This window comes from Vidua chalybeata, chromosome 22, assembly GCF_026979565.1.
Source record: "Vidua chalybeata isolate OUT-0048 chromosome 22, bVidCha1 merged haplotype, whole genome shotgun sequence".
NCBI classification, from domain to species: domain Eukaryota; kingdom Metazoa; phylum Chordata; class Aves; order Passeriformes; family Viduidae; genus Vidua; species Vidua chalybeata.
In genome coordinates this window covers 4,773,414-4,786,290 of record NC_071551.1, presented here as the reverse complement: position 1 = coordinate 4,786,290, position 12,877 = coordinate 4,773,414, and the positions used below count along the sequence as shown (strand labels likewise).

The window sequence follows — 12,877 nt, the reverse complement described above, 5'->3', positions numbered from 1 at the left end:
CCACCCATCAGACTATCTGCAGTGGGCCGGGGCTCTCAGGGGATTCTGGAAGTGCTTTTGTGTCATTTTATGAAGCAAAATGGTGAGGAGTGGTGAGTTTCCAGCACACACAGAGCTGCCCTGCACGGCCCTGCCTTACCTTGGTCGCAGTGCTCGCCGTGGTAGCCCGGGGGACACTCTTTGTGACACTCCCCGGTGACAGGGTCACAGGGCACTCCTGGAGAGCAGCTACACTTCTTCTTGCAGCCATCCCCGTAATACCCGGGGTCACAGCCTGTGAACAGCCATCATTAGAGAGAAGGAAGCTCAGAAATGACTCCTTGCCCCTGGCAGAGCCCGGCCCTGGGTGCTGAGCTGCCTTCCAAGCTCCACCACCCACTGTCACAGCTGTCCCCACCACCCACTGTCACAGCTGTCCCCACCCACCACACAGCTCCTGCTGACCACTGAACGTGGCTGAGTGTGAGCGTGGCGTGCTCCTGAGTGAGCAAGAGGTGAGACAGTCTGGGAGGGTGGAAAGCAGGCAGAGCTTTCCCCTGAGGAAATTAACAGGGAAAAGAGGCCATGGGAGGAGAAAGGGGGATGTTCTGGGGGTGCTTTGAGGGAACAGAATGATGCCAGTGTGTGAGTGTGGATCTGCTGAAGGGTGGGAGGGCTCTGCAGAGGGACCTGGACAGGCTGGATAGATGGGACACATCCAGGGATATGAGGTTTAACAAGACCAAGTGCCGGGTCCTGCACTTTGGCCACAACAACCCCTGCAGTGCTCCAGGCTGGGGACAGAGGGGCTGGGCAGCAGCCAGGCAGAAAGGGACCTGCAGGGACTGATGGACAGTAGGCTGGACATGAGCCAGCCGTGTGCCCAGGTGGCCAAGAAGGCCAATGGCTCCTGGCCTGGATCAGGAATGGTGTGGCCAGCAGGAGCAGGGCAGTGATTCTTTCCCTGCACTCGGCACTGGTTGGGCAGCACCTCGAGTGCTGTGTCCAGCTCTGGGCCCCCCAATTTAGGAAGGACATGGAGGGGCTGGAGCATGTCCAGAGAAGGGCTACAAGGCTGGCGAGGGGTCTGGAACACAAATCCTGTGAGGAACGGCTGAGGGAGCTGGGGTTGTTGAGCCTGGAGAAGAGGAGGCTCAGGACAGACCTCATCACTCTCCACAGCTCCCTGCCAGGAGGGTGCAGCCAGGCGGGGTCGGGCTCTGCTCCCAGGGAACAGCAACAGAACGAGAGGACACAGCCTTCAGCTGCACCAGGGGAGGTTTAGGCTGGACGTTAGGAAGAAATTCTTCACAGAAAGGGTGATTGGGAATTGGAATGGGCTGCCCAGGGAGGTGGTGGCATCCCCATCCCTGGAGGTGTTTAAGAAAAGCCTGGATGTGGCACTGAGTGCCATGGACTGGGTGCCAAGGTGGTGTTGGGTCACAGGTTGGGTTTGATGACCTCAGAGTTCTTTTCCCAAGGCAGCTGGACGTGTGACCGTGTGCCTCACTCACTGTGCTGGCAGCGCTGGCCGCGGTAGCCGGGTTTGCAGCGGCAGGAGCCGTCCCTGGCGTCGCAGTCCCGCGAGTTGCGCTGCACGCACCGACACTCCTCCGAGCAGCCGGCCCCGAACGCCCACTTGGGGCACGCTGCAGGGAGAGGGAAGAGCTGGTCAGCGAGGGGCAGAGAGCTCCTTCCCAGAAAGGCTGGGATCCGGGGGGAATCCAGGGGCAATCCAAGCGTACCCAGGTGGCAGAAGCGGCCGTACAAGCCGGGATCGCACAGACAGGCTCCGTAAATCCGATGGCAGTGACCCCGGTTGGCACAGTTGCACTTTTTCCTGCAGTGCTTCCCGAAAAATCCCTTGGGGCACCCTAGTAACAGAGAGAGGTTTCCTGGGAAGATGAGCCAGTTTCAGCAGGTCGTTTTAATTGAGAGGAAGAAACACACCAGAACTGGAGCTGTGTGAGGGCAGGGATGCACCCAGGGAAGGGATGCAGCCATGGGGAGAACAATCAGAGTCCCTGCACCAGCTCCAAATCAGCTGTGCAGTGTCACAGGGGATGTCACTTGCTGCCACTTGTCGTGGTGCTCCAGGGCACCCATCAGCTCTGCACTCACTGTGACCAGCAACTCTGCTGGTTGGGACAGAAATAACCCACCCACAGGGCTCTGAGAGGTCAAGGCTGTCCTCCGTGAGAAAGCAACCAGTGAGGCTGCTCCTGTTGAAAAGCCACAGGGATATTTGCACTATTAAGTGAATAAAATTATTGTTTTTTCTCTGTTATGCTAAAATCTCGATATTGGAAGCACATGGCAGACTGGCTGTGTCAGCAGAGTGCTCTGCCCAGCAGCACGTGCCTTGTCCCTACGAAGAGAGGAGCAGAGGAAATGCCACCTTGGGACAACTGAGCAATTCTGCATTGTTTATTTTCATTTTACCTTCCTGTTTTCTCTCTGTCCCCCTCAATCACCTCCTTCCTGCAGAAAGAAGAGGTCGGGGTATCTCCTGTGCTCATTTGCATTCTGCTTCACTCTCCTCCTTCAGTAATAGTTCCCATCTGCTCCCAACATGTGACTGAAGTCCTTTTGTCTGAATCTCTGATTGTCTCCCTCTTTCTGGTTTTCAAATTATGTCCCCCAAATTTTAACCCTTTGGGCACGAGAAATGAGCACCACCAGCAGTGGCACCTCCTTTGGGTACTCTGGGTAACTACTGCTGTCACAGCTTTCCAATGCTTGTGGTGGAAAATACCTCCACGTTTTCCATGGAAATTAACCGTGGAAATCGTGGATTTGACATTCTTTCCTGTGTCTGCCACTCAATGCCCCATGAAACAGAGATCTCTGCCCCCAGTCATGGATGAGCAGTGAACAGGGACTTTGCAAAGACAAGACAGAACACCTGGAGCACTGTTTTGTGGGGGAAGTGTGCCAGTTACCACTCCTTTTGCTGCTTAAAATGACATTTTTCCACACAAGACTCAGTGGCTGATGCACTCAGATGGAGCAGGAATGTGTTCCAGCCGCTGTCACTGGGACAGTTCAACAAGAGAGCTGAAAGGTGCTGCCACTGAGCAGCTACCAAAGGACCAGTGTAGGGAACCCCACAGGAAACACTTCCAGGCTTCAGGGAAGCACATCTGGGACATCTGAGAGCAGCACCAGCCATGGCCAGAACCGCCATTTATCCAGTGATGGTTGCAGTGTGTTTTTACTCCTAATGGCATGTTGTTATTGCCCAAGGTAATGGTTTGGTCCAAATTACACCCTCGCACCCCATTGTCAATCTACCCTGAGCTCCCTGTCAATCCTACCTGGTGCCAACCCCCTGCTTGGAATTCCCCGTCAGAAATCCCCTAAAGTTCGATGCCCCATGTGACCCAAACCCCCTCCACTTCCCTCACTGGAAGGTGCTTTTGTGAACCCTGCCCTTTACCCCTCCCCAGGGTATCTCTGATTAGCTGCTGATTTGTCCCCTCCCCTTAAACCATCCCCGTTTAAAAACCCTTACACACCTACGTCCTGTGTCTTTGGTCCCTGACCCTTCCACAGAATAAATCCTTTTGGAAACCATACTGAAGACCTCTCCCTTATCCTTGCTCCTGCTCTGGACACTTAACAACTTGTGCTGTGGAGTTTAAGCCCTACAGCTGCATCCCAGACTGTGCTGCTTTCTGAGCCCACTCTTGGCCCAGTGCTGGGAGCTGGCTGGGGAAAATCCAGCGCTGCGTCAAGTGATGGCAAATCTCTGCTAACACCTTGGCACCAGGAAGGAGGAGGAGGAGGACAGAGATGGCCCCCAGCAGCACAAAGAGGGTGAGGGGAGGCTGGACTCACCGTCCTGGCAGAGCTCTCCGGCCACGCCGGGCGGGCAGCGGCAGGCGCCAGTGGCAGGGTCACAGGTGCCACCGTTCTGGCACCGGCAGCTCTGGCTGCAGTTCCTGCCGAAGGTGCCGGCCGGGCAAGCTGGGGAGGGAGAGGGAGATGGGGTTCAGCCCGGCCATGGCCTCGCAGGGCTGCCCCCACTGCACGGCCCGGAGCGGAGGACGGAGCTGCACTCACTCTGGTTGCAGAGCACGCCGGTCCAGCCGGCGGGGCAGAGGCAGCCGCTGCCCTCGGCGCTGCAGGTGGCTCCGTTCTGGCAGTCGTCACAGGTCAGGCTGCAGTCGGGGCCAAACGTGTGCTCCAGGCAGACTGCAACGAGAGGCACCACGGCTGAGAACCTCCCCGAGGCTGCTGCAGCACCCTGGGCAGTTTGGAGCCTCCCCGTGTGGAGGCTGCAGCAGAGCTAAACGCAAAAAAGGCACTCAGCAGGCCCGGTGTGTTCACCAAGCAAATAAACCCAGCCTGCACCGTCATTCCTGCACCCAAGCAAAGCACGGCACTGACCGCTGCTGCAAAATGCCCACCGAATTTCTCTGACAGCGTGTGCTCCCCTCGTGCCTCCAGCTCTTCCTCCTCTTCCTCGTAGTCATCGTTGAAGAGCTGGGTGAACTCGTCCCGCAGGATGGCCACGTGAGGGATGGGGCGGATGACGGGGCGCCGGCCATCCAGGGCCTCCACCGTGTCCTCGATGGCTGGGGAGCAGGGACAGAGGTGACAGTGTCACAGTGGGAATGAGACAAGGCCTCTGGGAGGTGAAGAGTGAGACAGGAGCTCTGCAAGGTCTCTGGGGGGAGAGCAGTGGGACAGGAGCTCTGCAAGGTCAGTGGGAGCTGAGCAGTGGGACAGGAGCTCTGCAAGGTCAGTGGGAGCTGAGCAGTGGGACAGGAGCTCTGTGAGGTCTCTGGGGGGTGAGCAGTGGGACAGGAGCTCTGCGAGGTCAGTGGGAACTGAGCAGTGGGACAGGAGCTCTGTGAGGTCTCTGGGGGGTGAGCAGTGGGACAGGAGCTCTGCGAGGTCAGTGGGAACTGAGCAGTGGGAGCTCTGCAGCAGCAAAGGGAAACCAGAACTCTCTGTGGCTCTCGGGTTTGCAGCACTGAGCTCGCCCTGTTTTGCCACCTCTAAAGCTTTCCCAGGTTGTTTGTTGAGGGATTTTTTGGCTAGAGAGGGCCCAGGTCAGGTATGTGAGCTCAAGATCTCTGTACTGCTACAAATAAACAATCTATTATTTCTTACAAGGAAAATCTGTAGAGGCTGGTGACTGTGGAAGGGGCTCTGGCTGTGTGTTTAACATGGAGGCAGCGTTTAACACTGCAGGCTGTGTAGCTGTGCCAGAGCTCCCTGCACTTCTTTGGACAGTGCTGTGAACGAGGCTGAAACAGGACTGGTCCTGTCTGGGAAAGATTTCCAGGGCTGGGCTGAGGCACTGGCACTGCTCAGGTGCTGTGAAGGAGCTGAAAGAGGTGAGGTGCAGGGCTAAGGAGCTCCACTCTGTGTGGTCCTGGCTCGGAGAGGAGGCAGAGGAGGGACCCACTGCCCAGCCTGAGGCAGCTTGGACGAGGCACTTACAGATGCAGCTCCTTCTGTCTTCATCCAGCTTGTGCCCAATGTCACAGCCACACTGGAACGACCCTGGCAGGTTCTGGCACGTGTGTTCACAACCACCGTTGCTTGCAGAGCACTCATCCACATCTACAAAACACATCCACATCTACAAAACACATCCACATCTACAAAACACATCCACATCTACAAAACACATCCACATCTACAAAACACATCCACATCTACAAAACACTCCAGTGGGACAGGAGCAGCGACAGGGGCTCGGCCACGCAGCAGTTATAGGCTGGTGGCTTCCTCTCTGCTAAATATGTGAAGCCATCGGCTCTAAAAATGGAGTTAAACCACCTCAGGGATTAGGGATGCCTGGGTTTCAACAAAAAATGTGCTGGGCTTCAGTTCCCATCCATTATTAATTGTGTAGGAACAGGTGGGCGTGTTTGGCTCCTTCCCCTGGGAAATGTTGAGAGTTTTGGAAGTGAGAACAATTATTGGGGGGGTTTTTCCCCACATTCTTTCTTTTGAGAAGGTGACTCATCAGAAAGCTGGCAGGAAAACTGGTAGGAGCTGGGAGAATCTGGAAGAAATGCCTGGCTGTTCTCAACCAGGTAGGAGAATTTCTTGTTCTCCTAATTAAAAGCTTCATTAGTCACTGTCTTGGCTGTGTTTTATACAGACACTGCTATTTGTCTTTATCCCTTGGGTGAAAGTGATGGGCAGTGTTGCCCTCTGGGGTTGAACATCAAATGGTTTTTGTGAATTAATGGGGTCAGCTCACTCTGGGTTAACCCAATCTGGCCTTGGTGTGTTCAAAAATCCCACTGCCCCTCTCCAGTTGGGCTGGGCTGGGCACAAGGGCTAGAACCGCCCAACACTAAACAAACGGAGGAGAGTGACAAGAGGCAAATTAGAAGTAGAGGGACCTGTTCCCTGTGTGTCCCTGGCCCTGCCTGGAGCCCAGGCAGGTGCTGGCACTCACCATCACAGCCACAGCCGTCGGTGCTGAGCCTGTAGCCGGCATGGCAGGAGCACTCGTAGCCCCCAGGGTAATTGTAGCAGTCTTGCTGACAACAGTGAGAACCGGTGTCACACTCATTGATATCTAAATGAGAAACCAAGGGTGTTAATACACTGCAGAGGTGGCAGGAACTTGGTAAACTGCTCCCTGACTAGTTCTGGGGAGCTTTTACTCATCTGCTGCCAAATGCTGAGCCAGAATTCTCGAGTTCCTCCTGAAACCAGGGAGCTTTGTGTTAACAGATCATCCTCCCCATCGAGGGAGGAATCCTGAGTCCTTGAGGGAAGTTCATTCTGATTCCCAGCTGGGGATTGTGGTTACAGGTTTCCTGTCCTTACAAGCAGGGTAACTTGTAACTGACGCCTGCTTAGGGAAGTTTCATCTGGGAAAAACTAATTAGTTTGGAAGTCATAATTACTGTCCAAGTCATAAGTGCTGTCCAAGTATATCCTGAGGGAAGTTTGGTGATATCTTTGAGCAGAGCAATATTTCATCTGCTCTCACTTCCCATCAGTTTCTATCCTCTTTAGCCTGTTTGAAGTGCACATACACAGAAACCAAGAGGGATCCTGACCTAAGATCCCAAGAGGGATCCGCATCTTTACCTGGGATGTGCTTGGAAATCAAGGTCTGGCCTTTTCCTCTTCCTTACCAGTGCACGACTTCTGGTCCTCTTCCAGCCTAAAGCCAAAGTTACAGGTGCAGACTGGGCCAGAGCTGGTGTGGTGGCACATGTGGGAACAGCCCCCGTTGTTGGTTTCACAGCTGTTCACAATCTCCATCTCTATCCCTGGAAAAGGCAGCCTGGTTAGGATCCTGTGGGACACATCTGCACACACCGCTGGCCCCTGCCTGCCCCCGGTGCCGTGCCCCCACCAGCTCCTGGCACTGCATCCCTGCTGAGGAGGGGGATCTGCAGTGGGAAAGGATGGAAATAGCTCGGCACAGAGGCCACTGCTGGGCTGGGAAGTGAGGTATAAAAAGAAACCTCTGGATCTCACGCAGCCTCTCAGGGATGGGGCTGTGGAGCAGGCTCTGGACAGTCTCTGGGACGAACAGGCTGCGGATGAAACTGCTCCCACTCCTGCCAAGCAGCAGCGTGTGCTGCCAACCAAAAGTTGGCTCAGCCTCAGAGGAGAGCTGTTCTGGTGCCAGGCAGAAATGGGAGCAGCAGAACACAGCTAAGCAGGGAAACATCCAGATGCCTACAGCGAGAATCGTTAGCTCCTGACATGTCAAAAGCAGTCGGCGCAAACATCAATTGCAGCCATAGATCATCCGAGCTTGGCAAGGGTTCTGTAAACTTGTCTAGTTAATTAAGCTTTCTTAAACTAAAAGGAACTTGTTTCATGGAGTTTTGACTCAGTCCTGAACCTCAGGAAAACAATTTCTGCCTTCAAGAGCACTGAGTTTTTCGTGCATTCAGACCCAAGGAGGATGAAAGAAAGGGAGCTTGATGCTTCCCAACGGATCTGTGCTTGTCAAAAACAAAAGCTGTGCCACAGTGGAAGACTTCTTCCAGATTTCACAACGTGATTGTCATCCCTCTCTTCCCTTTTCTTATTAAAGCAGCACAAACAGGGTTTTGCTTAAAAGAAATGTGCTAGGAAGGGCGAAAGGGAGAAACCTTTCATGTGGAAAGGCTGCTTTGCTGACCCCAGGGCAATGTCAGTGTCCTGGTGTGAGATTGGCCGTGTCCCTAAGAAGAAAGCTGTGTACATACTTAGGCTCTTCAGCCTCATGCCATCATCCTGGTGCCCCATATTGCTCTGTTTGATGCCTTTCAACACCCGTTTATGGCCTGCAAAGCCTTGCCCTCCTACCCTTGCCAAGCTCCAGCAGCTGCACAAGGGGATCCTCACAGCTCCCAGTAACACCAGCTGCCAGCACTGGGACTGCCACGGTGGCTGTCATCTGTGAGGGGCTGGTGGCTCTGGCTCAGCCTGGCCCTGCTGGGGTGCACACCAGCTGCATAAAGCTGTGAGGACAGTCCAGCTCACTCTTGCATCACAGAGTTTATTTCTTCCCTTGATGGGAGCAGATGTGATCCCTTCACTGGCTCAGTTCCTCCAGTGACACATTTGCAGCTGACTGAGCTTGTCCAGCAAAGTCCCCAAGAGGAGAACTTGGCTTATTTGAAGCCAAATGGCTCCAAATCAACTGCCTTAACCAGCTAAAGTGGCTTTGAGGTGACTTTAAAGAACAGACCAAGATTTTTATCTTGCTGGGGGAGTAAACAGCCCAAAAACTGCTTGTGAAATCCTTCAGCAGAGATTGCTACAGCTTGGCCCTGGCGATTCCCAGAGGGCAGTGACAAACATGTGCCTGCAGCAGCCCAGGTGTGCCCTGTCCTGCTGGGCAGGGCTCAGTGTTGGAACCCTGGTTGCTGAGAGTTTCAGACTTTCTGTGCTGCCAGGCACTGACCCCCAGGAGAACACTGAATTTAACCTGAGGCCTTGGAAAAGGCTCCCAAAATGGAATGATAGAACTGGGATTGTGGCTGTGGAGTTTGAATAAAAGTGTGTGATATCACAGGGTGGAAAACTTAGAGTTTAAGGGTTTAGAATACAGGAATATATATAAAGCAAGATGGAGGTTTTAGGGTGGAGGCTGGTCCTGCTTCTTCACCTTCTTCTTCTCTCCTTCTCCTTCTTCTTGTTCTTCACCTTCTTCTCTTCTTCTCTGCCTTCTTCTCCTTCTTCACCTTCTTCTTCTCCTTCTTCTCTTTCTTCCTCACCTTCTTCTACTTCTCCTTCACCTTCATCTTCATGGGTTTGGGTGGTTTTGTGTAATTGGATAAAAAGCCTGCATTGCAGGCCACGAGTGGTTGGTTATTGGGTTAAAAGTAAAAATAATTTAGGTGCCATTTCTTAATTAGACAGTTTATCCTTAAAAGGCATTGTAGAGAGAGAGTGATAGGGTTCAAGTTTTTAGTTTGTTAGGGTGAAGTTCTGTAGAACTCAGGGTTTGTGAGACTGTAACAGAGATAAGAACTGATAAACATCTGAGTCCCAACAAGAAATACCATCTCCTGCATTTAATCCCAACCCTGGCAAAAGGAAATTAAGACTGGACAGCTGAGCCCGCAGTACTCACGGTAGCAGCGCTTGCCATCCGCCCCCAGCTCGTAGCCCGGGTTACAGGTGCACTTGAAGGAGCCCCGGGTGTTGAGGCACTGGTGTGCACACATGGCCAGCCCCATCAGGCACTCGTTCACATCTGAGAGAGGGAGAAAGCTGAACTTTAAACATCCTTCCCAAGGACTGTTGTTATGGTATTTGAGTTCTGCACTGGTTTCTTGCACCCTGAACTCTTCATTGGGGTCCAGACCAACAAAGACACAGAGTTAAGAGTTTGGAATTGCTGTAAAGCTTCCCAGGAGATGGGATCACATGACAGTGGGACATTCACAGAATCACAAAATCAATTAGGTCTGAAAAGACCTTGGAGATCATCAAGTCCAACCTTTGACCTAAAACTACCTTGTCACCAGACCATGGCACTCAGTGCCACATCCAGTTTATTCTTAAATAAAGAATAAAAGATGGTGACCCCCCCACCTCCTTGGACAGCCCATTCCAATGCCTGATCCCCCTTTTGGGGAAGAACTTCTCCCTGATGCCCAGCCTGAATCTCCCCTGGAGCAGCTCTGTTGTTGCAGCCAGCTCGAGCAGGGCTCTTGCACAGACACCACCTGAGCCACCCAGGGGAAGGCGTGTGCTTCCCTCCGCTCTGCTCCCACTGAGCACTCCCTCACCCATCAGACACAGAGCTTTTCCTCCAGGGGAGCTCTGCAGGGCACTCACCTTCGCAGGCCTTGCCATCAGGGGCCAGCTGGTAGCCGGGGTGGCACTCGCAGCGGGCGCGGCCGCGGTGGCTGTGGCAGCGGTGCATGCAGCCCCCGTTCCTGTCAGAGCACGGGTTCCTCACTGCAGGCAGAGCACAGAGCCCGGGTCACCCCACACAGATCCTGCCTCTTGTGGCAGAGCAGAGCGCAGAGCAGCAGGAAAGCCTGCAGTCTGTGAAAGCCTGTTCTGCAGCAGGCAGAAAATCCCTGCTCTGCCCGTTGGGATGTACACGCTGTGAGATCCTGCAGAAGGCTGGAATTAAGCTGGGTAAAACCCTTCCAGCAGAAGCTCGGCATGGGCACATCCCTCTGCAGAGATTACACAGCAAGTGCTGGCAATTTGCTCCAAGTGCTCCTACCCAGAGGTTTGCCAGTCTCTGACCTGCCCCAGGACCAGGACAGGTGCTCCAAACCCCACTGACTGCTGCGTTTGTAACATCCCAGCTGTTCCTTTTGCCGTAGCAACTTCACAGCTCAGGACTTCCCTCCTTCCTGCCTTTTGAATGCCAACTGCCATGAATGAGAACAACCTTGTGTTCTGTCCCCTTCAGCTTCTCTACCTCCTGAGCCAGGAGCAGGTCAGCCAGAGAGGGAGAAGATCCCACCCCACTGCCACGCTCTGCTGTCCCTCCACTCCCACGGCAGCCTGTGCCTTCATACAATTTCATTTTTGTTGGCTACAACTCCTCCAGCTTTTCCCATCCCTTGGAACAAGCCGCAGGATATGTCCATGACAACAAAACACAGAGAGTTTTTACTGGAAATCCCCCAGTCTGATCTGCTGGACATCTGAGCATCCCCATCCCACAGCTCCCAGCTGGAATCCATGGCTCCCCAGCCCCCCAGGACTCACGGACGCAGCGTTTGCCATCCTCGTGCAGCTGGTGGTTGTGCCTGCACTGGCAGCGGTGCTGGGCCAGGGTCACCTGCACACAGTCGTGCTCGCAGCCACCGTTGTTCAGGGCACACGAGTTCAGAGCTGCGAGGCAAAGGGACACAAGGTTTGGCACAAAAGGAGTTTGGGTGGCACCTGGGGACACAGGGACACAGGTTTGGCACCCGAGTGAGTGAAGGGCACCTGTTGCACAGGACCAGGGCAGACTGCACACCCTCAAAGCTCGTGTGAAGACTGGAGCACATTCAGTGACAAGTTTGTGGCCAACTTGATGAGCAAGGAGGGTGTTGAGTGGGAGCTTAAATCCAGTGGGGTTTGGTGCTGCAAAAGCCTCTGTGCAGTGCAGGACAGGCCACACACCACCGTGCCAGGTGGGCACCCTGCTCTTTCAAGGCAAGATCAGCTCAACAGTGTTGGGTAGAATAAATTGTGGTGACCCCACCACCTCCTTGGACAGCCCATTCCAACGCCTGATCCCCCTTTCGGGGAAGAACTTTTCCCTAATGCCCAGCCTAAATCTCCCCTTAAAATGTTCTTTCCCACCATAAGAGGCCCCAGCACTCTCCCTGAAGGTGGTTCCAGGACACAGGGAGCTGGGTCAGCTCCTGTCCAGCACTACATGGGAGGGAAGCAGGTTTCCTGCCAGGCATCCGCCCTCTCTGAAGGGCACCATGTCAGCAGCCAGACCTCTGTGCTGTTGCTGAAATTCCCATGCTTTAGTTCCAGGACAGTCCCTGCAGGTGCAGTGGCACAGCTGGTTCAAGCCATTACTGCTCAGAGAGTTGTGCTCAGGCACATGCAGGTTTTCCTGTAACAAAAACTGAGTTTCTGGTTCCATGATGTGCAAAAGTCACCGAGGCCCAGCAGGTGCTGCCAGTTGTGGGAACATTCAGGGGAAAATGTTTTAAGATCCATCCTGCATGTCCACACCTGGACCAGGTGTAACAACCCCCAGCTCAGGGCTCTGACCAGGAGATTTCTGTGTGGAACCCGGGGCACGTGGGGTCCCTGCTGCTGTCACCCAGACAGAGCACACAGAGATCCAGCAGCAGGAGCTCTGATTTCATCCTCAGTGCAGGCAGGACTGGGAATTGAGCTTCCAAACTGGAGCTCCTGGCCGTGCCACAGCTTTTCTGCGTGGCCTTACGCAAGGAGCCCGGCAGATTCCAAACAGTCAGGAAACAGAAGGTTTTGCCTGGGCTATGGCACAAAACAGACCCTCATCCCCAGACTGATCCTTCAGGTGATCACGGTGCCCTCCACAACCTCCAGAGCTTTGGAAGCAGGAGAGCCTGGAAAGCAGCTGCCAGCAGAAGTCTCTGCTTGTAACACACCTCTGAATCCCAAGGCAAGTTGGGTCCTTGCTCTTGTACATTAATGAAAACAAATATTTGGCTCAGGACAAAAGCTGGAGCTCCTGGCCGTGCCACAGCTTTTCTGTGTGGCCTTGCACAAGGAGCCCAGCAGATTCCAAGCAGTCAGGAAACAGAAGGCTTTGCCTGGGCTACGGCACAAAACAGACCCTGTGACCCAACATGTGGACTCCTCACAAGCCTGCTATCATTAATCAGCCTGGGAACAGCCTCCTCCTCCTCCTCCTCCTGTTCCTGTACTGTGGGATGTCTCTGCAGGATCAGCAGAGGAGCGGGATGTTTAACTGGGATGTGAGCACCTTGCGAGCAGCCGGGGC

The 12,877-nt window shown here is 54.1% G+C and overlaps 1 protein-coding gene across 1 annotated transcript in view; it reads right to left on the bottom strand.

Moving 5' to 3' along the window:
• Window positions 1-12,877, bottom strand: part of MEGF6 (multiple EGF like domains 6) — a 40,187-nt gene that overhangs the window by 15,656 nt on the left and 11,654 nt on the right. The window contains exons 3-14 of the mRNA XM_053963197.1: window positions 11,146-11,271; window positions 10,252-10,374; window positions 9,542-9,664; window positions 7,098-7,235; window positions 6,407-6,529; window positions 5,434-5,556; window positions 4,392-4,559; window positions 4,045-4,176; window positions 3,820-3,948; window positions 1,725-1,853; window positions 1,494-1,628; window positions 140-274 (exon numbers count right to left, since the gene is read on the bottom strand). Coding sequence (XP_053819172.1) covers window positions 140-274; window positions 1,494-1,628; window positions 1,725-1,853; window positions 3,820-3,948; window positions 4,045-4,176; window positions 4,392-4,559; window positions 5,434-5,556; window positions 6,407-6,529; window positions 7,098-7,235; window positions 9,542-9,664; window positions 10,252-10,374; window positions 11,146-11,271 — 1,584 coding nt within the window. The remainder of the gene's footprint in view (window positions 1-139; window positions 275-1,493; window positions 1,629-1,724; window positions 1,854-3,819; window positions 3,949-4,044; window positions 4,177-4,391; window positions 4,560-5,433; window positions 5,557-6,406; window positions 6,530-7,097; window positions 7,236-9,541; window positions 9,665-10,251; window positions 10,375-11,145; window positions 11,272-12,877) is intronic.